At 43.3% G+C, this 24,990-nt stretch overlaps 1 protein-coding gene across 13 annotated transcripts in view; it reads right to left on the bottom strand.

Annotated features, from left to right (window-relative positions):
• Positions 1 to 24,990, bottom strand: part of PCNT (pericentrin) — a 100,859-nt gene that overhangs the window by 7,284 nt on the left and 68,585 nt on the right. For 11 of the 13 annotated variants that reach the window (XM_075755815.1, XM_075755813.1, XM_075755817.1 and 8 more), the window contains 14 exons: positions 20,695 to 21,222; positions 19,714 to 19,819; positions 19,112 to 19,266; positions 13,365 to 13,562; positions 12,920 to 13,093; positions 12,086 to 12,281; positions 11,240 to 11,453; positions 10,441 to 10,591; positions 8,089 to 8,805; positions 7,117 to 7,397; positions 6,275 to 6,377; positions 2,804 to 2,968; positions 1,240 to 1,478; positions 167 to 255 (listed from right to left, as the gene is read on the bottom strand). In XM_075755815.1, coding sequence (XP_075611930.1) covers positions 167 to 255; positions 1,240 to 1,478; positions 2,804 to 2,968; positions 6,275 to 6,377; positions 7,117 to 7,397; positions 8,089 to 8,805; positions 10,441 to 10,591; positions 11,240 to 11,453; positions 12,086 to 12,281; positions 12,920 to 13,093; positions 13,365 to 13,562; positions 19,112 to 19,266; positions 19,714 to 19,819; positions 20,695 to 21,222 — 3,316 coding nt within the window. The remainder of the gene's footprint in view (positions 1 to 166; positions 256 to 1,239; positions 1,479 to 2,803; positions 2,969 to 6,274; positions 6,378 to 7,116; positions 7,398 to 8,088; positions 8,806 to 10,440; positions 10,592 to 11,239; positions 11,454 to 12,085; positions 12,282 to 12,919; positions 13,094 to 13,364; positions 13,563 to 19,111; positions 19,267 to 19,713; positions 19,820 to 20,694; positions 21,223 to 24,990) is intronic. The other 2 variants (XM_075755818.1, XM_075755806.1) reach the window with 1 other exon arrangement.

A 24,990-nucleotide genomic window follows, 5' to 3' on the forward strand; every position in this document is an offset into this window, starting at 1 on the left:
CGTAAACTCATCATCAGTGTGTGCAGGAAATGGATAAACACATTTATGTTAACAGATAAACAGATTTTGCTACTTCAGTGGGTATTTTTTTGGTTTTGTTTTTAAATGAAACACATCACTAAAGAGAAATTATGATTAAAACAATGTACATGTCCAGAAGGCTTACCTGTATTACCTCCTATACTGTGAGAAATGGTTTCGCCCTGTGCATTCTTCCTGCTAACTTTGTTCCACTTTTTCACCAAAAACTTTAACCTTAGCAACAAAATAAATTTGTACAATCATTAAAAATAAGCAAAAATACATTGAATTTTAATATTAAACTCTTTGTTGGCATGAGATGTATTAAACAACATAAGTAACAATCCTTGCAGGAAGGGAGGACGAATTCTTCGGCTTCAGTCTTTAGAAGGAAGGCTTATCCCGTGCAACTCTGCAGCGATCCTCTGACGGACGGAAAGGTCTGCTGGGTTTGGCACTGCTCCTCCACCATCCCTAATCTGCAGAGTGACGTGGCAGCTCCTCCTGCCTCTGAGGAGTAGTTTGGAGCTCACTGTTTCCACCTCCTTTGATATTGCTATTGTTATAGCATCCACGTCAAAGACAGCAGCCTACAAACCCCCTGTGCCATCTCCTCCAAGTCTTAAACTGGCTAGTGATCATTTTTACTAGACAAGGAAATTGCTTAGAGGTAAGCACCTATTGCATTTAAAACTGGGTTGGGTGGGTGGTTGGGGTTTTTTTTCTCATTAAATTGACTCAAAAGCCATTATGAGATGGCACATTGTCCCAAGCACAGCTAACAAAACCCGTTTGGTAGTGACAGGGTATGATAGAATCACACCCAGTGAAACACAGGCCAAGAGGAGAAAACCAGCCCTGACGAGGTGGTGACATTCCAGCACAAGACAGGCCATCCAGGGAGTCCCCACAGACAGGGGTCAGACCTGAAAGGACATCAGTTGGCAGTGGGTGTGCACTGATTCGCAGCTATATTGCAGCTGGGTAGGTCTCGAGGCAGGAGCAGCTTTTTATAAATCCTTAGTGTAGTACGCATGCAACCAGCGCTGACCCTGAAATAGCAGTTTGGCCAAAGTTGTAGCTCACAAGTCACGTGTGAACTAGTTTTGGGGGTCGCTTTTGCTTAATATTAACGTAGGATAAACCACAGGAACTATCAATTTTTAAAATTTTCAAGAAAACACCATATGTGAGAGACATGGAGTGTTTTGGCTTTACCTTGACACGGCGATGATTGCCCTGGCTGCACATCTGAACTTGGTGAAAGGACGGGAACGCGATCCAGAAGGCTGCAGGTCTGCAGGCGAGGGGTAGATCCCCATGCGTGCTATTAGAGAGAGTGTTGCCTGCTCACAGTCCTGAAATCCACCAAGGAGCAGCAAGAGGTATTTCTTCTGATAAACCAGAGCTTTTCTAAAGCTCTCTGCTCTAAGGTACTTCCTGTATAATCTCTGCAACTGGAGAAAGGAAAAAGGGGGGAAAAAATATGCAATCTGTTAAGATTTAGCTACAGAACGCTCAGAAAAGCCGGTTGCTTTTTCCAGCAATATCTTCAACTTGGCTGTGCATGGGTATCTAAAAACCTATTTTGCTTTACAAAATTGTAGAAAGCTATTTCATAATTATGAAGTATGGAAGCAGTGAACATTTATCTCTAAAATGAAATTCTGAGAAAGTATTTGTATAACAGACTCCGTGACTTGGCCAGTTTTGGTGCAAAGTAGCAGTATGACACGCTGGCAGTTTGGACACCAGACATGGAGCCTTGTACCAAGTCCACTGAATTTCTTTGTGTCTACGAAGTCTTGGCTAGGCTAGACAATGCTGGTTACCGCTTGGTGTGCAAAAAACCAGGACAAACAAGCTGTCTTCACATCGAACACCTGTGCGGAGGACACAAGGGGAGTTGGAACAATTCTGTACCTGGCTAAAAAGCTCCCCCCGTTTGGAGTGTCAGACTGCCTTTGGTCTCCTGCATGTTTCAAAGCAAAATTGTCATAGCCAAAACTCTGAAACAGTTTAACTCTTTAACAAAGAAAAGAACATCTGCTTTGAATAAATATTAACTAGAAAGCATGTTGGACTAAGTGCCCATCTGACTTGACTACAATCAAATCTGTCAGAAAAATAAAAAGTATTTAAGATTAGGGGGAAAAACATTCAAAATCGTGGATGTTTGATATTTTCATGCTTAGACAAGAAATCTGAAGCTCCCTCTCATTTAAGAGTAGAAGAAGATTCAAAGAGCTGGGTTACTTTTGGGGCAGGTTCCTGTCTAACACCAAGAAGGTTACAGAGGAACTTACCTGATGAGGGACATACAGGGCAAGTGCTGACCCTAATTTAATAGGCAGTTTATAAAATTGTTCCTCTATAAAATCATCTTTTAAAATAGCAACTGAAAAAGATTACAGCAATAAGTTAAATACCACAATCTGACAGATACTTGTATCCCCAGAAATCTGAGCTGTACACTTCCTGGCTCCTCTGATAAATTTTATCAGCTTTATTAAAAAAACCAAAACAGAATTACTAAATTACCTGTTCTACACGGACATTAATCCCTTAGAAAATGCCCAAGAACAACACTACCAAGGACTGAGCTCCCCAGAAGTTTTATGCTCTTGAGTTGGTAACAGTCCTCACAGAGCAAACCTGTACAACAGGCAAGACAGCGAGAGCAAACCACGTGCTGAAGGTTTACACGACATGCTAACGGCCACAGCACTGCCGCTCACCGAGCTCCTGGCAGCCCGTTTGCCGGCCACCAGCAGCTTTTTACCTTCGGACTGGAGGTTTCTATCACCGGTTTGTTTTCAATTTCAACAGTCGCTTTAGCCAGTTCGGATTCAGCCTGTTTCAGTGCGTTCTGCAAAATGCTTCTCTCACGCTGCCAAGCGTCTCTTTCCAGTTCTTGAGCAGAGCTGGTATCATCCGTAGATCTGATCTAAAAACAAAACCCAAAGGAAGTGAGCCATGATGGTTTTTGCACGTCACTTCCACAGCCAAGCACCTCAAACTGAATAAGAAACTAACTTTATACACAAACTAAAACATAAAAATAATGAGCCCGAAAATCAGCAATGGCATTCAGGCGTTACACTGTAGGGTGGGAAACGGAAACACAGAAACAGCCCTTCGTAAGGAGTATCAAACTAATGGTCAATCAAACTACCCCTTCTCCACAGACTGGTCTGATCAGCTCCACGGGAACCCTGTTCCCTTCAACAACAGAGAGTCTCCCAAACACTCGGAAATGGCAACAGACCATCTGGCTTTCTTTTCTTCACATCCCAGGCAGCACAGAAACTGTGAAGAAAGATGCCAGTGTACATCTGTGCACAGAAACACGTTGCAAAGCACCTACAGAAATAAATTCTGAGAAATCGCGTTCCATTCTGAGCCGTTCAGTTTTGTGGCAAGTCATCTCCCGCAGGAATGAGACCCACAACTCCAGGTCCAGCTCTCTGTGGAAGTTCTGCCTTCACAACCCTCTTCGTATCGACTCTCAGTTTAATGGTCAACAGTTACATCAGTGTGTGATGCAGCAGACCACAGAAGAACAAGACAGATTTTTTGAGGCGGTTAATGTTTTATCCCTTGAAATAAAATCTGTACATTAGAGGAGCTAGTACGCACAACTGACCCAGATTTCTCCTAGCAACTTATTTTAGTACAGCCTCGTTAGGAGTTTGAGCTTTTTCAGGAGTAGCTTCTTATGGATACCTTCATACACCAACACGTGTCATTCACATCTGTCTCCTACGAAGAGCACAACTTGTCAAGTAAAAGATCTTACATAATAAAGTTTAATAAACCACAGACATCTAAGTTGTCTTACTGCCTGCAACATATACAGCAACAACTGGGGATCGCAGTGCTATCCATACCTCCACGGCACATAACCCACCTCCCTCCCTTTTCACTTTGCAATGTCTTTAAAACTTCTGAAAGCAAAGGCTCACCACTTCTCAGCTGCTCCTTAACACTCCTCAGAGTTAAAGAATGCTTCAAGAATCTAACATTGCCTTCAGTATTGTTTTGAATTAAGCATTTATTTCTGTCCAAGTTAAACTCTTGCACTGTACTTATCTAATTCACAGATGCTCGATATGATTTCAGGGGTTTGTACTGAAGTTTGACAAACTAGAGCACACGTTTCCCTATGCAGAGCTGGCAGCTGTGCCGTATCACACCTGGAGATGGGACAGAAGTGTTTTGAGAACAAGGGCAGAGATAAGACTTCAGAGACAAAACACAATTCAGGTGAGAATTACTAATAGTAGTTCAAAGATGGGACACAAACCCATCTATATTGTAGTGAAGTTGGGGCGGGGGAAGCTGCTTTACCTTGGCCTCCTCAGCAAGCATCCCAGTAAGGACCATGGTCCCACCACCCCAGAGCTACAAAACCTCCATTTGAAGGCAGAACCAGACACTTGCAATAGCTGAGGAGTTCCACATGATCCATCTACCCACTTGATTTCTGCTGCGCCAGGTGGCATTTGATCAACCAGTTGATGCCATATTCATATTGGTGCAGATTTTTCACTTTTGCATTTTGCCAGTCTTCCTAACAGTCCCCAATTTATCGCAACTCAAGGAGGTGACAGCAGTAAATTCCTTTGGTGTCCAGAGCATGCGGTTTGGTACTTTAAGGGAAGGAGAAATTCAGGGAGGAGACTGAAACAAAAGGAGATTCTGGAAAAAATCAAAGCCTGAAAAGAGGGCAGAGAGGAGGGACAGGGACATTTGTGCCCACAGAAGAAAGGATATCACGGTAGAGTTTTTGCTCCCTAAGCTATAGAATGCCATATGTCTTTAGAGTGCTCCACTAAACTCTTTTTTTTGTTAAACAAAACTTAAGTCAGAAAATTTGAGTTCCTTTATTTCAGTGTGGTCCTAGTCCCGGGAGGAGGCCACTGCAAAGTCTGGTCCAACACAAGGACTACTGGTGTGCATGGCATCCACCGCCTCAATGGTAAGAGGCCAGCTAACTGACGGCACCCAGAGCCCAGAACCTAGAGCGCGTAAAGCATTTCCAACAGAGTTTCTAATGCAGACCACCTCATGGCATCAGAGGAAAACCAAACAGCCCAAACTATTTTTTCCTTTTCCAATAGAGTAATAACCTGGAGGGAGCTGAGCCAGAAAGACAGCTCGGCTCTGGCGGGAGTTTGCTAAGTCAGATTTAAATAGAGCCTTTAAACAAGGTTGTCTGGTTCCCCCCACTGGCTCTCCCAGCATTTTGTCCGCAGCAGAGGGCTCTAAAGGGTTGAGAGAGGAAGACTTAACCAAAATAACTCCATGAACACCTACTCGGGAAGAGGTTACGTCCCACTGCTGAGAGGATCCATTTGGCAACCACCCAAGCGGCTGCACAGGCGACAGAAGGAAAGTATTTATTGTATTTTATACGCGGTTAGACCCAGGGAGAGCTTGCAGTGTGCCTTGCCAGCTTGTCATCCATCAGTTGTATTACAGAGCACGCAAGAACAAGTTGCGAAAGCCTCTTCGTGCCCCAGTCAGTCAGAACTCTCTCTCAGAGGTCTGTTTTCTGGGGATCTGCTATCAGGCAGGTGAGGGAGCAGAGAGAGCCTGAATCGAACAGAGCCAGACCTGTTAGTTAGCCCTAAACCCACAAAGTTTGGCTGAAAGGGCTGCAATGTGGTTGAAGATCTCCTCCTTTATTACAAGAGAAACACGTAAATGATAGGGCAAGGTTACCTGGTGAATAAGATGGTATCTAAAAACCATGTATTTTGTGTCCATAGACCTGAGCTCGGTCTTCGATAATCCCCAGGCTTGGATAAAATATTTGCAATACTGCAAACATCGGTCAGAATACCCCTCCCGAGACAGCAAACCACTATTGCGCTTTTTGAAAATTACTTGACAATTTGCTGAAAAACAACGGTCTCTGGATGCCTCAGCAGCAGCACATCGCAGGGCCTGATATGTCGGATATATTGCATATGTAGGAAAAACTGCTGTCAGAGGCAGACTGCAATAAAACAAAAAAGTCTGACACTGAAATACGTTAATATAATAACAGTGTGAGTGTAAGAATACATCTTTTTTTTCATCCTCAAGGCAAAACACCATTTTCCTCAGAATGTTTTACCAAAAAATGAAGGAGATGGGGGGGGGGGACGACATGGGGACAAAAAACCAATCAACTTACATGTGTACTGCAACCCAAGGAATACAGAACTACTTACTGATAATAACAAATACATGCTGTTTTCCTTACCTGAGATGTAGGAGGAGACAATAAATCTGATTTTAGTTCCTTTAATGTCTGTAGTAAGGAGGCTACAGCTTCATCATTTGATGCAGACCAATCATTAACTGTTCTGTTAAACAGAAATACTTTTTTTCAGTACCAGGATGATTCGTAGTAATGTTATCATACATTTGATTCCTTCTCCCCACTGGATGACCTTTCAGTTTGGAGGCTGTACTTAAGCACTATTCACCACACAATACGATGAATACACAGAGAAATTAGCAAGCTTTGTTAATTTTTAAGAGTCAAATTTCTAAATAATGCTGCATAGGATTTATTCAGAAGTCTGTACCTTATACCAGTCTGAAATTCTACCATGCAAATTCAGGCTGCAGCAAAACATCACTAGTGTTTCACTCTGCTGCCAAGGAAATCAGAATTACTGCTACTTGGCCAGTCATCCCTGACCTGTAGCTTTGCCCTGCCACGCTCAACAGTGTTTCCCATTCTAAACTTCCAGATGTGTTGATTAACCTGGTTTTTTGATTGTTCTCTAATTAGACTGCTGCAGTTGCTAAACTACAAATGACTCTTTCCAGTAGGTTTTCTTTGGAGTTGTTCTTTTTAAGCAGGGCCACTTCACAGAGCTAGAGCAAACGCGGGCACACCAGCTTCTAGTGGGAACGGCTGCAGCAGGATGACAATAATCAGTCTGCTGCACCACAAAACCGCAGCTTCATGCAAGGTTGACTCTTGTAAGCAGATAGACTACTCGGCTCCCTTCAGCACAGGGCTCTCAGCCACAACCCACACAAGTTCAGAAGCAGGATGGAAAGAAAACTACTATTTAATGAACAACTACTCACTTATCTACGGTTTTATATATGAACTCATTGAGGTGCACGGCTACAAAAAGCAACTGCTGTCTTATCTTCTCTAGGTGCCGTTGCTGCTGCTGGAAATGCGATTTTTCAGTTTCTTTTGCCGTGGCCTGTTTGGCATTTCGATCTTTGTTTAAGGTACACAACAGTCCTTGCTGACGGTTTGGAGATGGGAGACTTCTTTCTCTTTTTTCTAATACTGCCAGTATTTCCTGCAGCTCTTTAATTCTTTGTTCATCCCTCTGGTGTTGCTGTTCCAAGTGTTGCTATTTGAACAGAATAAGCAGTAGTTAATTGCATCTTATACGTATACAGACATATACATACGCACACGTAAGTGGTTTTTGGGTTGGTTTTTTTTTTTTTATATGCATGCACACAGACTGCAAATAAAAGCATCGCACCTAACTAGCACACCCACGTTCCTTATCTCACAGACCACTGATGGGGAGGCTTATAGCACTTCAGGGCCACCGGGAAGCCCTGGAATGACTCTGGGGCAGGCAATTTCTTCATCCGTTTCCAGATGTGGTGACAGACAAGTCTCCAAAGAGCCTGAAAAGCCTCCCTCCTCCTCTAATGAACATGAGGGAGCTGAGAAACAAGAAGGGTGAAATCGATACTGTCGCAAACCATAATTGGGAGCCTAGCTCAAAATAAGGGCAATGACACGAACCCTAGTGCGGTTCCGGTCTGTGTTTAAGCCATATTCTTCTCCGTCTGGTAACACCCAGCAATTCCCAGCATAGGCAAAGACATAAAGACTGTGTCAGGTTCTGGCAACGATAAACCCAGACACAACCCCCTGAAAACAGCTGCATTTGAGAAATGCAGGAAGAGAGGTCATCTAATGCATTCTTCAGAACACTGTCTCAGGGAAGGAAACGTCTCAATTAAAGAACACAACCCACAGGGTTTATCCCAGTTTGTGGCTATTTCAATGTAAGGCATTCTCACCAGCCTCTCTTGATCTCTCTGCCAGTCCTTCTGTTTCTCCAGCTCTGTTGGTTGCTGCTGCCTTCGCTCTCTCTCTCTCTCCTCTTTCTTGGTTTTATCTTGCTCTTTCATTGTCTTGAAGAGCGACTGTGGTTGTTCCCAGTCAGCTTTCAGCTTCGCCTCCCTTTCCTTCTGGGCCTCTAAGGCATGGCTCACCTCTTGCTTTTGACCCTGAAGAGACTCCAGCATCGCTCGCAATTTGCCGCTGACCTCTCTCTCCTTCTGGGTTTCTTCACAGCACATCTGGACCTCGGCCTCAAGCTGCCTTTTGGAACGAATGGCTTTCTGGTGTGTTTTCTCAATAACAGCAGCTAGGTCCATAGTTCGGGACCTCTCTTCTTCCAGCTGGGCCTGCAGCTCTCGAACAAAGGCTTGTTCCAGCAGCGACTCCCTGTGCTGACAAGAAGCACCTTCTTTCACTCTCATGCTCAACTGTTCAGTCAAAACGCGTTCGTGATTCAAGGAATTCAGGAGCTCCAACGAGCGACTTTTCTCAGCATCCAAACTTCTCTGTAGCTCCAACAGTTTGGCCTGTTCCTGGGACAGCAACGCTTCACAGCGGGAGTGCTCGATCTGGAGTTCCTTGCGGAGATTATCTGTTACCGTTTGCTCGTGCTCTAAGGATACGGCCAGCTGGCTGTTCTGCACTGACTGCAGCTCCAAGGCAGCCTGCAGCTCCTGTTTGAAAGGGGGAAGCGCACGTTAACACTTGTGGGGCAGGCTGGCACTCGGCCATTTTCAACCTCCTGTTTTATCCAGGAAGAAATTCAAGGCTGAACTAGAGTAGTTTGGGTATTAAAAACTTTAAGTTAAAATTACAAGTTTAATTTTCTAATTACTAGTGCCAGCAGCATGCTTGTTAACAACATGGCTCCAAGTAACAAACCCAAAGATCGTCATGCTAAAATATCTTCCAGTATGTTATTTTTTCTTCAATTAGGAAGACCCTCAACAGGAAATCACTATTCTTTACATCCATCAGTCACCTTAACAGGTGTCACCTGAAGCAGAAACAATCCATGTTGATTTAAAAAGAACCAAAAATCTAAGCAGTGAGAGTAGATGTAAGACCTCTGGATTTTAAAGTCACCTGTTTAAAGCACATGGTGCAGACTGATAAAAACAATCGTTCCCTAGGTCCCTTTTGGGAGCCAGCCAAAGGAACGGAGCAGCTGCAGGGGCAGCCCCAAGGTGCTCACAGTCGGAGGTTGCACTGCTCCTCCTAGCAGGGGGCTCTGCCTGCCCCAGCCAGCACCACCTCTGCTCTTGTAGAAAGCCAGGTCAGACGGGAAGGGCATCAGCTTTCCCTAGTAGGGTTTCGAAGGAGGATTTAGGAATGCAAGGGAGGATTTGGGAATGCAAGACCACAGCAATGTGAACCGTGAATGGTTCAATTTATTGTGCAGTCCACCCGGGCCGTGCACTTCTCTCTCTGCCTTGGGTAAGATGGTCCCGGCCGTCCCTGCAAGAGCTGTCTGTGTACAGGATGGGGGATGTTAGCACCATGTCCCACCGTGCAAGTAGTAACCAAAATCCCACCAATCACCCACAAACCTAACCATCTACGGGAAAGCTGATGTGAGAGGCCAGACTACGAGGAAGGAGAGTCAGAATTGTGTTTCCTCACTTAGGGCATTTAACTAGGATTGTTTTGGAGTTAACTTAAAAAACCACAATCAAAGGTTTATGTTAAATCTTCTTCCTTTTCCAGTCACTGTAGGCCTTTTACAAGAACTGAGTCATTGCTATCACAGTATCAGAGAGAAAGCTGTTCATTTGTTTTCTCTTCAATTCAGAGGAAAGGGAACAAAAAAAGTCTTTCGTTAACCTCCAAAAATACACGTTACATTGGAAAGGCTCCAGTTACTCTCTGCCAAGCAAATGTATCACTGGGTGGTTTTCTTTATCATCTCAGTTGATCATACACATCACATCCTCATAGCACGTTTGCTCTGGAATAAAGAGTGCAGTTACACAAACGTAGAGTCTGGCTCTCCCTGCAGAGCAAGGGTCAGTACAAAACTGGTCCCAGGAATGTGAAAGCGTAAGGCTCCGAAAACACTAAGAAGATACCGGGGGGTGGGGTGGGAAGCATACAACTTTTGCTTACTTCTGCATGTGCAATTAAGGAGGGTAGCTGAAAGCTTTAATTCTGTGAAAACAAAATAAACTCTATGTACCTTCAGTGGAAGTTTGGGGTTTTTTTTTAAAGTTATTACACAAAAGTCACTGGATGTGAAAGCCTGCAGAAATAACCTGTTAACTTCGTGCACCAAGGGAGGGGAACTGAAGCATGGAGATGCGGGGCATTACCTCCAACGCCTTTGTCTTTTCATCTTCTGCTTTCTTATGCTGAAGCTGTTGTTCCTCAAACAAACCTCGCAGCTCTGTTTCCTTCAGGTGCTCAGTCTGCAGGTCTTCAAGTGCAGCTGTCAAATCCTTTTCTTTTTTTTCCAATTCAAACCTGCAAAGTTCAAAACGACACTTCTATGTTCAGAACATCCTTCACCAGACACAAGCAAGACACTTTGGGTTACTGTTTGTGAGTTGGTCTATTGATTTGTTTCTTTAAGATGGCCTCTGCTCTTTCTAAAGAGGGTGAGTTTTCAAGTCACAGCTATTTAGCACCTGAAACCATTTACCTCCCTGCAAGCAAAGCTCAGTTCCTCTATTTAGTAACAATTAGGAAATAGAGAGAAGTTGTCTATCCTAGCAGAGCAAAACTGTTTGAGAGGAAAACACTGGCATACACTGGGAATAAGTGGGCAGAGAAAAAAACCATACACCAGATGACAGGCAAACCGAAGTACCAACCAAAAGACTAAGACAGAAGCTGCAGGAGTGGGGAACGTCACTTCCCTTTTAATTCACCCATTCAACATGTACTTGTTTGCACAACCTTCTCAGTCAAGGCTACAGAAAAGGTAAATATGCAAATTTGAATTGAAGAATAAATAAATTTAAGCAGTTGGTAAAGAAAAATGAACATATCCATGAAAAGTGAGAGAGGTTAGCTTTCCTCCTTGTGTTTCCAAGAACTAGACCATTTGTGGATCCAGGGAGTATAAAGCTCTGTCAATGAATAAAATAAACAAATAAATCTACTTCTCACCGTAACTGGTTTATTTCTCTCTGAAGCTCTTCTAGGGATTTCTGCAGCCTTTCATTCTCTTGCTTACTTTCATAAAGCTCTGATTTCAGGGCTGCTTTTTCTTGATTCAAGAGATCACATGTTTCGGAGGCTCTCTTCTGCTCCTCAGACAGGGTGCCGTGCAAGTCGCTTACGATAGATTTTTCCTGCTGAAGCTTATATTCTAATAATTCAACTAGGATAAGAAAACATTAACAGTTATTTGTATTACAGAGCACTTGGCAACGTTACCAGTTACACTGGTTCAGCTGTATTAAAGTGTTCTTGTCTGGAGCATTCATTTCTTTTCAAACATGAGGTGAACCGGCAGACACATGTACACGCTACAGCTCTGTTGCTAGTGGACCAGGCAGAGGGAGAAGAACATGAAAACTGGGCAAGACTATGAGAGCTACTGCAAGTATCCTGTTACTACTGGATTCTAAACCTTGTTAAGCACACTGATCCATTTACTAGCAAACACGTATATAAAGAATTTCCTGAAAACCAACAAGGCTGGTTTATGATCCCTGATGGCTTTTTGACATGTACACTCTATTTACCAGAGTCACCCTTCAGTTCTGTTGCTTCGGGTTATTTAAAAGTTCCTCTTTGCTTTTCACTGCTTTTTCTTAACTACTAATATTAGAAAGAAGAATTCCTTCCTCTGCTAAAATCGTAGGAAACCTGAGTGCATGAGTAAAACTGAAGGATTTGTACAGCATCTGCTTCTTTGCAAAACAATCCTTTTTTGCCTTTTATCTTCTAGGCCAAAAAAGGAAAGAACTGACATAGCAGACCAGGTAACAAGAACTTGGTGATTACTACCTTTCCTCCGAAGGTGGTGTTCTTGTTTGCTCCCATGATCTTCCACGTTGGTAAGGGTTTCCTGTAGCTGCTGTAGCTTCTCCTGGTTCTGAAGATGCGTCATGCGCAGCTGAGCTCGGAGGTCCTGTATTTCAGAGAGCAAGCTATTCCGGTCCGAGGAGAAAAGGTGCTCTACAACCATCTGCCTCTGTTCCTCCTGAAAACGAACCAACTATTAAATCTACGAGGCCATTCCCATATTTTTGACAAAGAGAAACCCTAGAGAAGCCCTTGCAGTACAAGTTTTATATGGAGGCAACTTCAAACGACAAAGTTTGTGCTTCACATTAATGCAAAATGTTAGCATTAAAAAGAAAAACTCCACTTCACCAGATTCCAAATAGAGTAATAATTATTAATAATAGCTTATACATCATTGTTATGACAAACCATCTGGTCTGAACCTAAAAGCTAAGTATTATCAGCAAAAAATGTCAAACGGATTCAGAGTCAGCTCAATATATACCCTGTGCAAGAGAAGGCTGTGAAGCTCTGGATGAAAATCTTCCCCTCCTTCCCTTTTTATCAAATATTTCCTTTTCTCTGTCACAATCTCCAGGTCACTATTTTTTCTGGAGGCCAGTTAAAATAATAGGCTTTGTAACACAATATACAAATTTTGAGAAAAATGGTGCCAAAACGCAGACTATAAAAGCCTACTGATCCCACACAATCTGGATTAGTGCACAAGGTAAGATTTAGCAATAGAAGTAATAAAACTGCAAAAACCTTAAAAAAATACAGGGGAACAGAAGTAGTGATTTACAAGCATAACACCGTAAGAGGTTTTCTTACTTGTTGTTTCATGATATACTCCAGTTTTTCCACTAATGAACCTTCGTCACCAGAACCAGGATTGGAGAAGTGAGACTTCAGGTCAATTTGCAATACATTTCTCTCCTTCTCAAACACGCTCTGTACCGCCTGCAGAAGTTCTCCTCTCCAGTCAGCAGCAACACTGCAATGTTCCTTGTAAAAAATATTTTTTTTTTCTTTAAAATAGCATCTCTCTCAATCTCTAATGCACTTTCATAGCATTACTGCGTACGGGTATACCTATCTGTTAATTTAAGCAGACCAAAGGTGTTTAAAGAGGCACGTTCAAATCTCAGAAAGGCCAGAGTCCCTTGCTCCTCATACATATACATACATACATACATACTAACTACATAACAATATACAGTTCTGTATGTATAAAAAACTGGTTACGTGGCTTTAAAGGATGTTTTTATTGTCATACCTTGTCTCCTCTATCTGCCACCTTGCTCAGGTAATCTTTCAGTGACTGTATAGCATCCAGCAAGGCTAAGCCCTCCTTCTTCCATCCCTCCATCGCCGCTCTGGTCTGATGAACATTTTTCAGCTCCCTAAAACCAAAGGGATGTTCTGACAAAGCCAATATTTTGCGGCTTTCCTCATATACCATCTTCAGCACAGTCTGAGAAGAAAAAAAAAAAAAAAAAAAAAAGCCCAACACGTAATATTAGGAAAGAGGCATCAGGATCCTGACAACGCAAGAGCCGGATGGGCACTAGACAACACAAACAAGGCGGCTGGCCGAGGCTGTGATACAGATAAAGGCACGCAGCTCTGCCCTGCGACTGGGCATGCAAAATAAACTAAGAATACACCTATACACACAAACGTATAGAGCGAGCCAACAGTTACCAGAGAATTTTTATCTCGTAACAACCGAGGCCAAATATTTAAGACTAGCCCACCGTATTCTTAAATATTCACACCGTGAAAGTACAAATGGCAGCCTTGGCCCGCACATCTTACTGCTCTGCGTATCAACGTGCTGATATGCAATTAACTCAAAGGACTGTACTTCATCTTTGTTGTTTCTGAATTATTTAGCTAACTTTCTCGGGAATAGATTAAATTCTAACAAGTCTGAAGCCACGCTACTAAACCCTAGTGATGTCAGAAACCTGAATTACATATTTAGACAACCATGGCTTAATTTAGCAGATTATGTACAAAGAATATCTCCCAAAATAATCAGTCAATAATTTACACAGTGGAAATGGTTTCCTCTAACGTTGTCAGGCAAATTAATCTCTTTTAAATAAATTCCCTGTTCAAAAATTATTACATCATGCACAGATGTTTCCTGGTCTCTTTTGAAGGAAAGTTGCTGGAGATTGCGGTCCTTTTCTGTCTACATCTCATAAAGAAAATATCCCAAACTTGACGGGGAGCTGTTTCTCATTGCTACTCACTTTAACAACAACAATACGGAGTACTTGTCTTTCACTCTTGATGTTCTTTCTTTGCCATTTTTGAACGACTTAACTTTTGAAGCAACTGGGAGTTGCTTTTCTGACATGGGAATCAAAACAGTGATTACTTCAAGAACTAATGTGAAATTATGAAAACCTTTAGTAAATATTACGAGAGCAGTACACTGTTCAAACAACATTCAGTACTGGAGTATGCACTCAGATCTTACAGCAAGTAAAGTCTAGATCCTTGAAAGAAACTAAATAAAAAAAATCTCTGTTTCTTAAGATAAAATAAAATACACCTCTTCCATGAAGTCTATGAAACTAGGCTCTTTCAGAATTATTAATTTTTTAGATTCAGAATCATAGAATGAATTGGGTTGGAAGGGACCTTTCAAGATCGCCTAGTCCAACCCTCCTGCCACAGGCATGGGGACATTTTCATTAGCCCAGGTTGCCCAAAGCCCCATCCAACCTGGCCTTCAACACTGCCAGGGAGCCAGGGGCAGCCACAGCTTCTCTGGGCAACCTGTGCCAGGGCCTCAGCACCCTCACAGGGAACGATTTCTGCCTCACATCTCATCTCCATCTCCTCTCCTGCAGCTTCAGGCCATTCCCCTTGGCCTGTCACTCCCTGCCCTTGTCACCAGCCCCTCTCCAGCTTTCCCAGAGCCCCTGCAGGGACTGGAAGGGGCTCTAAGGTCTTCCCGGAGCCTTCTCTTCTCCAGGCTGAACCACCCCAACTCTCTCAGCCTGTCTCCATAGCACAGGTGCTCCAGCCCTCCCATCATCTCCGTGGCCTCCTCTGGCCTCGCTCCAACAGCTCCATGTCCTCCTTGTCCTGGGGACCCTAGAGCTGGATGCAGTACTGCAGTTAGGGTCTTACCAGAGTGAAGTAGAGGGGTAGAATCCTCTCCCTCGACCTGCTGGTCACACTGCTTTTGATGCAGCCCAGGACACGGTTGGCTTTCTAGGCTGTGAACACACGTTGCCAGCTCATATTGAGCTTCTCATCAACCATCACTCCCCAAGTCCTCCTCCTCAGGGCTGCTCTCAATATCTTCATCCTTCAGCCTGTACTGATACTGGGGGTTGCCCCAACCCATGTGCAGCACTTCGCACTTGGCCTTGTTGAACCTCATGAGGTTCACGTGGGCCGTCTCCTCCAGCCTGTCCAGGTCCCTCTGGATGGCATCCCTTCCCTCAAGTGAATCAACTGCATCACTCAGTTTGGTTTTATCCACAAACTTACTCGATCCCACTGTCAATGCCATTAATGAAGATATTAAATGGTATTGATCCCAGGACAGACCCCTGAGGAACACTACTCATTACTAGTTTCCACTTGGACATTGAGCTGTTGATTGTAACCCTTTGGATGTAGCCATCCAGCCAATTCCTTATCCATCCAACAGTCCATCCATCAAATCCATCTCTCTCCAATTTAGAGGCAAGAATGTTGTGGGGGACCATATCACAGGCCTTACAGAAGTCCAGGTAAATGACATCACTTGCTCTTCCCTTGTCTACCAACACAGTGACTCCATCGTTGAAGGCCCCAGACACATCATTGAAGTCAGGCACAATTTGCCCTTGGTAAAGCCATGTTGACTGTATCTAATCATCATCTCTTACCGTCGTGGTTTAACCTGGCCAGCCACTAAAACAACCACATAGCCGTTTGCTCACTCCCCCCCTCCAGTGGGATGGGGGAGAGAATTTATAAAAAAAAAAAAAAAAAAAGGTAAAACTCATGGGTTGAGATAAAGAAACCAATAGGACAGAAAAGGAAGAAGAACAACAAAAAAGAAGAAGAAAGAAGAAGATGATAATAATAATAATAATAATACTACAAAACAAGTGATGAACAGCACAATTTCTCACCACCCGAAGCCGATGCTCAGTTAGTTCCCAAGCTACCCTGCCTCCCAGCCAGCCTCCTCAGTTATATTCTGGGCACGACGTCATACAGTATGGAATATCTTTTTGGCCAGTTTGGGCCAGCTGCCCTGGCCGTGTCCCCCTCCCAGCTTCTTGGGTGGCCCCTGGCTTCTCGTTGACAGGCCAGTATGAGAAGCTTGACTCCTTGCCTGCTTGGCAACAACTAAAACATCAGTGTGTTATCAACATTATTCTCATCCTAAATGCAAAACACAGCACTGTACCACCTGCTAGGAAGAAAATTAACTCTATCCCAGCTGAAACCAGGACACTTACAATGGGAGGGACTTCATTTGCCCAGTCCCTGCCTTGAGGTTCAAGGACTTAAGATGTGAGAAGAGTGATTGCCATTGAAAACTCAGCAAAAAAAAGTTGTTGAGTACCTCAGCCTTGTCAGTTGTCACTAGTTCTCCTATCTTATTTATCACGTGTGTGTGTACATACAAATTGTCTTTAATCTTCCTTTTCTGTCCAACATACTTGTTGAAGCCCTTCTTATTCCTCCTCACATTCCTTGCCAAATTCCCCTCCAACTGTGCCTTAGCTTTCCTGATCCCATCCCTACACTTCCAGGCAGCGTCCCCATATTCTTCCCAGGTCACATATCCCCGGTTCCACTTCCTGTGCATTTCCTTCTCACATTTTAGTTTGACCAGGGGTCATGCTTGGCTACTGCCTTCCTTGCCTGATTTCTTGCAGATGGGAATCAAAAGCTCTGGTGCTCTAAGAAAGGTGTCCTTAAAGAGCTGCCAGCTCTATTCTGCTCCTTTATCCCTGAGGGCAGATTCCCAGGGAGTTCCATCCACTAATTTCTTGAACAACCGAAAGCTTGTTCTCCTAAAATTCAGGGTCCTGACTCTACTGTTTTACAAAGACAGATCTGTGCAATCAATCCTGGTTTGTGTGTTTATTTTTACATAGAGAGAAGCCCCACTACCTCTCCTTCCTTGCCTGTCTCTTCTGAACAGTTTATAGCCATCGATGGCATCGCTCCAATCGTGTGATTTGTCCCACCAAGTTTCAGTGATAGCAACGAGATCGTAGCTTTCTAGCTGCACAGTGACTTCCAGCTCCTCCTGTTTGTTACCCATGCTATGTGCATCGGTGCAGAGGCTCTTCACTTGGGCTGTCGACTGTGTTACCTTTTTGGAGGAACAAGCCCCAGTTTCTTTGAGGTATTTCATGGGTGTTTCCCTGTTCGTTCCTAACACATCAGCAGCCCCTGACTCTTCTCTGAAGCTCAAAATCCATCCTCTTCTCCTGCTAAGTCTAATTTAAAGCTCTCCTTATAGGTTTGGCCAGCTTATTGCTGAAGACACTCTTGTTCCGCTTGGGTGAAACCCATCAGCTCCCAACAGACCCGGCTTCTCAAAGGTAGATCCATGATCACAGAAACTAAAACCTCGAGTACAGCACCAGCTACACAGCCAGGCGTTCACCTGTTCGTGTCCTCCATCCTGGACCCCTTCCTCACACTGGGAGGACAGTGGAGACCACCACCTGTGCTCCCAATCCTTTTAACATTGATCCAAGGGACATACAGTCTCTTTTGATGGTTCCAAGTTGCCTTGTTACAGCATCGTTAGACCCTACATGGAACAGTAGGAGCGGATGATAATCTGCAGGGCTCACCAGGCTTGGCAGCCTTTCAGCAATGCCATGAATACAAGCTCCTGGTAGGCAGCAAACTTCTCTAGAGAAATTGTCTGGATGGAAAATGGGTGCTTCAGTGACTCTCAGTAAGGAATCTCCAATTTCTAATACTTTACGTGCTTTTCTGGTGGCACTGGTTCTAATGCAAGTGGGTGGTTCTATCAGCTTTGCATGGTTGGCTTTTCCTGGATCATGTCAGTTACTCAATGTGCTCTTCATCCTCCATCCCCAGAGCATCACGTCTGTTATGGCACTTCAGAGGATGGAGGAAGGCTCTTCCTTCTGCCCTGAGCAGAGATAAAGGTCCAGTTTCCTTCATCTTGTGAGTTACTTGTACAAGTCAGCTTGAGTTCAAATTCAGGCTTACATTCCCCTTGCACAGCCTTCCTTCATTGCACAGATCTTCCTTCATTTTGCTGCGCAAGCTGAAAGAATCTGCTGAACATTTTAGGAGGCAGCATTCATTTTCTAGGAAGTGTATTTCTTCTAGTTTCTTATTACTCAAGTTTCTTCAAGTATTCGGACTCCCTGTAGCCGACTGCCCTTACCCACATACTTCTCACCAGCCCCACAGATGCTATGATTTGGGGAATTTCTCCCTTTCACCAGCTGGAATTCCCAGAACGGCCGAGAGCTTGTTCAGCTGCAGCACCAAACCACAGTCCCAGGCGTATGCTTTCTTAAACTTGCCTTACTGACTGCAGTAAGCAACCATTGCTCAGTCTTCTGTATATTCTTCATGCTCCTTGAACTGACTCTGAAAGAATCCCCCGCACCTTGCCGTGGTGTCTCCACAGCTCTCCACCATATTAGAATGACAAGAATAGGCAGGGGAGCAGGATGCCAGCTAGCTATGCTTATTTATGAAACAGCTTTCTGTAAAGCCTCCAAGACAGACCCATGGATCAGATCGATCAGTACCACCACATGCTGGAACATCACCAGTGCTGTCCTAGCAAAACTTTTTCAATTCTAGCACGTACAAGTAAGACAAATGTCAGTAAATTTGTCACAGGAAAGATGCAAAAATGCCTCAAGAACCATGATCAACTTGAAGTTTAAACTATTACAGAACAGTTTACAGTGTAAAGATAGCAGCTATCTCTATTTTATATTTACATTTCAGTTTTAATTTGCTGAAATGCTTAGATTAATTATATATTACCTTCAGCTGTGGTGAAAGTATTTCCTTTTCTCTCATTGATTCCATAATATCTGGAAGCATTCCACGGTACCGCAGATAAGCCGTGAAACTAGGATCTAGGTGGTCTGACGTTTGTAGCTCCTGCTTTAGTTTAGCTGCCAAATTTGAGCTGGTATCTGAAAAAAATAGACAGCCCCCGCCCCCACAAGTGTTACAAAGATGAAGAGAACATAAAACCAGCATAGCCGCTTGCAAAATAACCATGAGTTGTTCTGTTAGTGTGAATGCAGGGTCAGCTGAAGTTAGTTGGTTGAGATCTCAACTAACTTGAACAAGTAAAAAAGTTGTAAGTTGCCTTTAGCACCAGAGCAAGTGTTGTAGTTAAGTCAGGACTCACTAAAACCCCACGTCTCCTTTTCAGTATGTAAAGATGAAAAGGTAAAAGCAGACTTCCACTAGCACAAGTATACAAGCCTTTCTAAACAAAGAACCACCTGACAAAGCATAGCTTTCAAATAAAAGACCTACAGTAAAAGAAAACAGCAAAAAGAGGAAACGTTTTAATATTTTTATACTGAAGTTAACAAAAGGTGAAAGGAGTCTACAAACAAAGTTCAACTTACTGCTGCCATATCCATCGCTCATCGCATCTATGGCAGATGCTCTTGATCTTACATCATCTTGTAAATCAGAAGGGGTTAAAGTTAGATTATCAGCTTCTCTCATCTGCTTGGAAATAATTTTTTCACATTAATTTAGTTTTCTGAATCCAGCCATGGAGTTTTCTGCATTTATAACAACTTTGTTACTAGGGCAGATTCTAGCGAATGCCTACTTGATCATAGTGTTTGTTAGAGATGGCAAATACCACGATGAATGCTCTTTGGAAGCCATTCCATCCCCTTTTTTCCCTCCCTTTCAATAGTCTTAAGAAACAAACATGTATTTATAATGAATTGCCCTTCAAGAGCAAGGCATAAAAATATACAACCGAAGATTAATTTTCTGAAGTACAGACTTCATCTTCCTGTGAAATGATACAGACACAAATATATAAAATATTTCCATTACAAAGAAAGCCCTCTATTATCCATTTTTGAAACAGTTTCTTCTAACGCTCAACGACTGATATTCCTAAGTGGAAAACTGTTACAGTAAATTGAGTCCCGTGGTAGCAAAAAGTTGTACACAATGACTTGCACATGAAGTGTTACCACAAATTTATCAATTACTTCCATGTAGCGTCACTGCAAAAGTACCAGGATTTGAAGAGTCCTCTCAACAAATCTTCTGAGAGCACAAGAGCAATACCCATATTTTTACTGACACCACATCAGCAACGTATAGTCGTGCAGGACGCAAAGCCTGCTGTAAGCAGCTTATTGATCAATTTTAGGTTTTGGAAGACTGTTTTCAATTATTCAAAGCTGTGGTAAACAATGTTTAACAACTAACAATTGTACATACAGAACATTACTGGACCTACTCCTCTCGGCGTGTAAGTTTCTACTACTTGGAGCCAATGGCCCAACAACGATCCGAGAGGGAAAGAGCTGAGCGGTCTTGTTTAATTAGAATTAAATCAGACATGAAATATCACTTACCAAAATCTTCTTCTCCATATCTTGGTCATCATCAACAGAGTAGGTACTTTCAGAGAAAGCTGGAGATTTTCTATCTACTCCCACTGCTGCTTCCTCACTGCCATTTTCATACAGCTTAGAATATCCCAGCAACACAGAATTATCTTCTTGCATGGATGACCTGGTATGCATCATTTCAAAATCTGTGCTTTCAACTTCTGAAAAGGGTGTCAGATGAAGTTCTGGTTGAAGTTCCAGGCTCATATCTTGCTTTCTCACAATCTCAGGCGAGCCCCACAAAGCCATATCTGCAATGAAACTCTGGAAGTCTTTTGAACTGCCTTTGCCTACGTTCAAGATGTGTTTTGGAGAATCAGGAGTTTGATGAATTTCCAACATTTCCTGGCAATGCTTTTTCAAATCTTGCTCCTCTTTGGAGTTGTTGATCACGTCCAATTCCCGAGTCAAGATATTTTCTTGTGATTGATTAATCTGAGTTTTTGGATTTATATTGCGAGTCGTCAAGTCAAACATAACTTCATCTTTTTTCTACAATGGAATAACACATATTAATTGTTTAATGGAAATTAAATATGAATTTACAAACTAGAAAACATGCATTGTAAAATATCTTCTCAAATTTACTAGTCGTAGCTATTATTATTCCCAGGTTTTATGTAAAAATGATCTGACAGTTTAGTATATTTTATGTGCCAGCTAACCAGGCTTTTTAACAAGCATATCATCAATACGAAAAAAAATAAAATCTGTACAATAAGCAAATGTATTTCTGCAGAGCTGACTTTTGTATCAATCAGGAAAGAAAGGGTATTCCTTGTAGTTGTGTAGATAATCTTCCTACTTTCAAATAAATACAAAACCTGTTGCTTTCCTAACTGGACAAATCTCCTGAACTATCTTAAGGCTTAATTCCTGACCCAGGGCACCAGGAAAAAACAGTTAAGAAGCCTACAGGCGGTCCCCATGCCTGCCATTTCAACGCAGGAGAAACTGTCAACCATCTACTTCTAGTCACTGGAGGGAAGAGCAACATGGATTCACATCTCCCATCATGTGAGATGCACAGCAGCCATACATATCGACATGCTTTACCCCACAGGGATACTCTACTCTTTTTTTTTTTTTTAATTAATTTTTCCAAGCATTAAACATCAAACTTGGGTCTCTGCTGATCAGCAACACTGCAGACCATTTCTCAAACTGTGACTCCATAAAAACAGAGACACTAGGTCAGACCAAAGCCTTTCTACCCAACCACCGTCTCTGACAGAGGCCAACAGGGAAACGCAGCTAGCGTGGGCACCACAGGTGTCCATCTTCCTCGGCTTTTGTGATCCTTGCACGTACCTAGTTATTTTCCAGCCTGAGGGCTTGGGTATCTGAATGGCCACTGAACCTTTCCAGCATCTTTCCCCTTGTGTGAGGGCATGGTCACTGCCCAGGTCAAGGCTAGACGTCCACCTTCAAACTGCTGAGACAGCTGAATAATGTCAATACTGTGCCATGGAATACGCAGGTACATCCCTGCCTACCTTGCTACAAGGGCTCTCATTTAGTCAGTGTTTCTATATAGAGAGCTTTCTTCCCTTCCCAAGGTCTCTTGAAGTTATTGTTCTCTTTCTATGACCTTAATGCTCTTTTCAACAACCAGGTGTGTCATAGACACCACAGGAAGGCTGCTGCTGCAGAGCCACTGCTCTAACAAGTCCCACTGCTTGCTCCAGAAGTCAAACCTTCTGTCTTTCAGCCTCTAAACCTGTTACTCCACCTGGAGGCTGACATCCAAACGGAACAACTCTGAACCACACCATGAAAATACCTTTACCCTCATCCTTATAACCTCAGGCATGCAGTGTGGTAGGACATGCCATCACCAAGTGATTAAGGAACCCTAAGGCTAGTGTCCAACTCGCTGTAATTCCAGGGCTTACTGATGCCATGAATAGAATCATGGAATCATGGAACGGTTTGGGTTGGAAGGGATCTCAAAGCCCATCTAGTTCCAACCCCCCTGCCATGGGCAGGGACACCCTCCACTAGCCCAGGTTGCCCACAGTGCAGACACTGCTAAGGGAAAAGCAGGCACAGTGGTGCTCATGGCAAAGGCTGTGCCTCTTCTGTGGCAGGAGGGAGACTCCAGAGCATATACTGAGCATGCCAAGCTGCAGCTTCTCTTCTAATGCCTCCACAACTTAGGCAGAAGGTCTGGCTGCCTTGCTCCCTCCACTTTTTCATCTTCAGTGCTCCAGGCAGTGAATCCTCCCAAAGCCCCCTCCCAAACTGGCCCACCCACTGCTTTAAGCAGGGTCTGTTTTCCCTCCTTGCTGCCCTTTTTACTGCCATCATCCCGAGGAAGGTTTAAGAGGACTAGAACACGCTTTCTGCAAAGGAACGCTGTGGACAGCAGAGCTTTGCCCAGTCCTTGCAGAGCGGTATCTCCCCAGGCATGCCTGCCCAGCTCCCCACAATCCAAGGTCTGCACATCCCAGGCCACATACGCCGTCAGCATCTTTCTGTTTGAGAGTTTTTGGTTGATTGTTCCTTCAGTCACTTCATCTAAGTCATATTAAGATAAAATTACTCTTTCGACCTCTTGGATTCAGCAGCTAAGAGTCTGAATGATGCACTGCTTGAAAAGATATGTCTTTTAGTTTATTTTAAACCTGCCACCATGCAAATTTCATTTCATTCCATGCCTCTTACATTGTAAGATACAGTGAATAATCGTTCTCTCTTTCATTTTGTGTTAATCATCCATCTTAGCTGGTGACTCCTAGCACGTTTTAAGCCTACTGCTCGCTGCAAGTACTTTACCTTTTTAGCTGCTCCTCCAGCTTCCATTTTAATATATTCCCTAACTTTCACATTGTTCTCACTTTTGAACCCAAGAATAACTGAGGGGGTTTCTTTGCTCCTCTAAAAATGCTGTATTTGTTTGTGTTATGTTCACTATTACACAAAGGTTCTTCAGTATTAATAATTTGAACCAACTCTCATTCACTATTCAGGGTTAAGTAAAGAGCTGCTTAATCTCATGTGGGTTTTCTGTCTTGGTACTCCAAGCAGCAGACATTTCGTTTCCAGTGAAGATGTTCTCTATGATGGCATTTAGCTAATCCATACTAAAACAACAGAATTACCCAAATATTGTTATTTTTCCCCTTCTCCAGCTCTCAGGGTCATGGTCACTATGTTGCTCAGATAGTTGATGTTCTAAACCAAATATTGTACTTTTCCTTAACACTACCCGGTGCTGAAAAGCCACCTTCCCTTCCCATTACGAACGGGCAACTAGTCAACCACGTTGAATTTTTATACCCATATCATACTGCCAAGCAGGACCCCCAAAATCCACACAAAACTAACACCTAACTTTTTTTCCTTTCCTTTCCTATGCACTCAGTCTTTCAGTTAGTAAAAGTTAGTAAGCTCTCTTACTAACACTTACCACCTCTGTAAGCCAGCCTTTAAAGACAGTAAGTTAGTATATGACAGACAACTACAGCTCTCTGAAAAAACAGGTCATCTGGGTACTACTGTTTTCCAAAACTGAGTGATTTAACCTAATGTGAACTTTTATTATCTGGAGCAAATGGTTCTAGAAAAGATTCAGAGTAAATACAAGAGTCACAGTAAATAAAGATTCCTAAAAAAACCATGATACATGACAAAGTATTTTCAAGTAGTTCGCCAAGAGAGGCATAAATCATGGCAAATATGGTCCCAGTAGCTCGTGGTGGGTTGACCTTGACTGGCTGCCAGCTGCCCACCCAGCCGCTCTCTCACGCTCCATCCTCAACTGATCAGGGGGAGAAAATAAGATGGAAAGAGCTTATGGGTGGAGATAAAGACAGGGATATCACCTACTAACTACTCTCACAGCAAAACAGACTTGACTTGGGGAAAATGTATTTAATTTCTTGCCATTAAAAACAGAGTTGGATGGCAAGACACAAACACTGAAACAGCCCCCCCCCGCCAGGCTCGATTTCACACCTTCATTCCAAACTCCTCTACTTCCTCTCTGCGGTGTGGATATCTGCTCCAGCACCATCTCTTCCATGGGCTGTTTCTCACACTTTTCCCCCTCGCTGGCTGTGCAGTGGTTTGTCCTTTCTTAAATATGTTTTCTCAGTGGTGCCACGCACATGGCTGACCGGCTCAGTTGTGTCTTGCGGTGGAACCAGCTCTGCCCAGCATGGAGCAGCCCCGGCCTTTTCTTATAGAGGCCTCCCTGCAGCTCCCCCCCTGCCAACACCTTGCCACCTATACCTTAGGATCCATGCCCAAAATCAT

This window comes from Balearica regulorum, chromosome 6 (genome assembly GCF_011004875.1).
Source record: "Balearica regulorum gibbericeps isolate bBalReg1 chromosome 6, bBalReg1.pri, whole genome shotgun sequence".
Lineage (NCBI taxonomy): Eukaryota > Metazoa > Chordata > Aves > Gruiformes > Gruidae > Balearica > Balearica regulorum.